Source organism: Pinus tabuliformis, chromosome J (genome assembly GCF_031772625.1).
Source record: "Pinus tabuliformis cultivar Carrire ecotype Pingquan chromosome J, CPIR1, whole genome shotgun sequence".
NCBI classification, from domain to species: Eukaryota; Viridiplantae; Streptophyta; class Pinopsida; order Pinales; family Pinaceae; genus Pinus; species Pinus tabuliformis.
Window position 1 is genome coordinate 1189472025 of NC_142295.1, and position 3295 is coordinate 1189475319.

The 3295-nt window shown below is 35.6% G+C and overlaps 1 protein-coding gene across 1 annotated transcript; it reads right to left on the bottom strand.

Moving 5' to 3' along the window:
- Positions 1–2021: 2021 nt before the first annotated feature.
- LOC149231346 (uncharacterized) lies at positions 2022–2605 on the bottom strand. Its single transcript, XM_089376270.1, has 2 exons — positions 2416–2605; positions 2022–2371 (listed from the first exon to the last, which is right to left on the bottom strand). Exons 1-2 carry the CDS (start codon positions 2603–2605, stop codon positions 2022–2024), a joined length of 540 nt encoding a protein of 179 aa, XP_089232396.1.
- Positions 2606–3295: the final 690 nt, after the last annotated feature.

The following is a 3295-nucleotide window of genomic DNA, read 5'->3' on the forward strand; positions in this document are numbered from 1 at the left end:
CTAATTCGAAACTAACTCTGAAGACTTTAAAAAAACAAAAATTATTAATTAATATTTAATTCTTTTATTATAATTGATTAGCATGTATGTTTGATTTAGTTTTAGTCATATTTAAACCCAACAATTTTTAGTTTTTAGTTTTAGTCATATTTAAACCCAACAATTTTTAGTTTTTTTTTTTTGGTAAATTTTAAGTGATTTCATTTCCAAAGTTGTTATTTATTTCTAGTTTATTATTTGAAATAAAATACAGGATAAATTTGAAATAAAATATAGACTAAGGACCAGGGAGAAAAGAAGGGGGCACATTTTGACCTAATCCGACCGAAGTCGAAGTGGAATGACAATGTTTCTGCATTGGCGTGGGCGATTCATAATTTAGTTTCATTATTTAATTTGCAGATGGCCATGCGTTGGTTAATATGGTTTTATATACAAGTCAAACCAAAATTATCATTACCATGTGACATGCAATAAACGGTTAACATCGTGACCAGGGTTCTAGCTCATGCCTTTCTGGCTTTGATATGGCTGCCACATGGAAATCTTCAACCAGATAATATTTTAATGCCTCAGATTTCTTCGCTTTGGGTTGAGAGGTATAGCATTCGGACTCCAAAATAGATTAAGCATATTTTATTACCTATGACGAGTCTGTTAGGCCTGACGAATTTCCTTTGCACTTTGTTGTAGTTCCCAGCTTCCAGCTTTCGTGCATTCTAGTAGGTAGTTTCCTCTTGCAAATTTTTGTTATTAGTAGTTTCTGCTGTGTATATATTTACCTTGGTAGCCAGTCATGATCGTCTATATCAATTTTTAGCTATTAGGAAGGGTCCTCAATATAATATTTTTTGCTATTAATAAAAATCATTCCAAGAAGTACAGTGATGTGTGGCTTGACGGTAAGTCAATTTGTGGGAAGCCTGGGAGACTGTAGTTCAAATCTCATTAACACGCACCCACGTCTTGGAGGCACGGAGAGTCTTGCTTTTGCTAAAACCATAGGATCTTAGTATATGGACTTGCAGGTAATTGGATGTACTCTTGGTGTTATAGTGGCAACTACCTGGATTGATCCTAGGTCTCCCATTAAGATTGGCAATCACCCATTCACCCTGTAAAACTAAAAAAAATAAAAATTAAAAAAACAAACTCTTTTGCACTTCAGGTTTCACCACTATTTTCACTTATCAGATTCATTATTTAAGGAATTTTAATAAAATTTTGTCTCTACAAAGCTGGGTTGGTGCGTAAGTTCTACCAAGGACCTCGTATTGATGAAGTTTTTGGGCTATTCGAGTGTCTATTTCAATTACAATTTATAATTCCTTCTGATATGAAATTTCAAATGACTTGAACTTCTCAGATCTATAAAAAAATCCCCTTTTATTGTATCTTTTATCCCTTTTTATTGTATCTTTTATCAATGTCTTTGACTCATTTTGATCCCTTTAACATGTAACCTTCCCTTAAGTGAATTCAAATAGGTATTAGAATAAAATTCAGCCCATTTCAAGTAGCAAAAGGGCTTGTCTCATGGCTAAGTTTAACAAAAGATTATAAAAGTATAACGACAACAACGTCATCGTGGTTGACATGATATACCATGTATTGTATTCTTGGAAAAACGCTGCGTATATATCTAAAATCAGCATGGTCATACAACATGCAAAATCACCCAGTTGAGACAAAGTGGAGAAGGTGTCATTTGCGTTATCATCTAAGTTGTCAGAATTAGTATCAATGCAAACAAAATCTCTGGGAGATAAACAACACCGAATTTGTTTTCAAGGGTTTGTTTCGCTTAAATAAATTAAATATATTCAAATATAGATGATTGCATATTTTGAAAATATTTCAGAATTTTGCTATCCAAAAATAGTCAAACAATTGATCATCTAATTATATAATTCAAGATATTCAAACGAACCATTACACTTCAAATTCAAGATATTCAAACGAACCATTACACTTCAAATAAGATATTCAAACGAACCATTACACTTCAAATTACAGAGACTTCATGTAACCAAGTATATTGGCCTGGACAGAGAAACCCTGGTACGACTATGGCTATGGCTGTGATGCACCAGAGGCATATAGGGCACATCGGTCTTGTTTCTTTGCATCGCACTGTACATGGCAGCCAGCGGAATGGGAATGGAAGTCGGTCGACCAGATCTGTAGGGAGGAGCGATATCGTTCATATAAATTGGCTTGGCTTGGGATTCTAACACAGGAACTGTCTTCTTCATGTGCTTCTGCTTCTCACTGGATTTCCTCCAGAAGAACATAGAACTCTTCCATGACTTCTTTTTCTTCAGATCCTCCACCGATTTGTGAAGTTGATCCAATGGGGCTTTCAAATGCGAGACAGACGAAAGAAACATTACAATATAAGAATATCCTTAAAAACTGTAAAATGCACCTTCGTCTTGTTTTTCTTAATGCAAAGTTCAAACTGCAAATATTTATAAGAGGCGGCCTGACATGGGATCTGGGTGAGAACCTGAGCATAGTCTATTTCCGGATCAAAGAAAAAATAATCGAACTGGGAATGCCCAGACATGGGGATGCCAGAGTTGACGTTGCCACTTGAAGACATTGAAAAATTAAAAACAGATCACAAAACATTCTGAACATTTTCTTGAATAGACCACCCAATTTTTTTGGAAATCCAATCTGATAAATTCCCACAGGCCTACCGCTAAGATCACAGCCCAACTGCCCTAGTTTTAAAATAACTTACAGCTAAAAAGAGCCCAGTTAATGCTCTGTGCTCTGGTCGATAATTGTTGTTAGCTTCAGTTCCGATACCTTTACTCTTGGATTTTCTTTAACAACACCCACCTCATAAATGCGATTTTTAAGCCATTCGAACTTTCTCATTTTTGGCCCAAATACGGGCGATTTTGGTCACCATGGTGTGTACATTTTACTTTCTCGCAACATTGACATCACAGTTCCTTACGTTTATGGAGAGGGCAAATATTATTTATTGCTAATTGCATGCCGGTAGACATGAATAGTGAAATTAGATTATTCGAAGCCGCTGCCGATGACTGTTTGCAAAAATATTTGAGGGCATGAGGAGCTTCGCATCTATCCAATTTGCAAGTTTCCAGGTCTTTGTACATAGGCTGTTGTCCGTCGTTTTCATTCTCTATCAGAGCACTCTGTTCGTATAACGGTCGACTTTTCTTTCGTTACCGTTACTAACGGTTATGGTCCTCTGGATATTGATTAAATTAATACATGAAAATAATTGTATTGTATAGGAATCCATGTTCGACAA

Excerpts from the sequence above, each read along its gene's own strand:
- LOC149231346 (XM_089376270.1), bottom strand. The coding sequence starts at position 2,605 with ATGTCTTCAAGTGGCAACGTCAACTCTGGCATCCCCATGTCTGGGCAT. Across the intron at positions 2,372-2,415 it reads GACGAAGGTGCATTTTACAG|CGCATTTGAAAGCCCCATTG; the intron begins TTTTTAAGGATA and ends TTTCGTCTGTCT.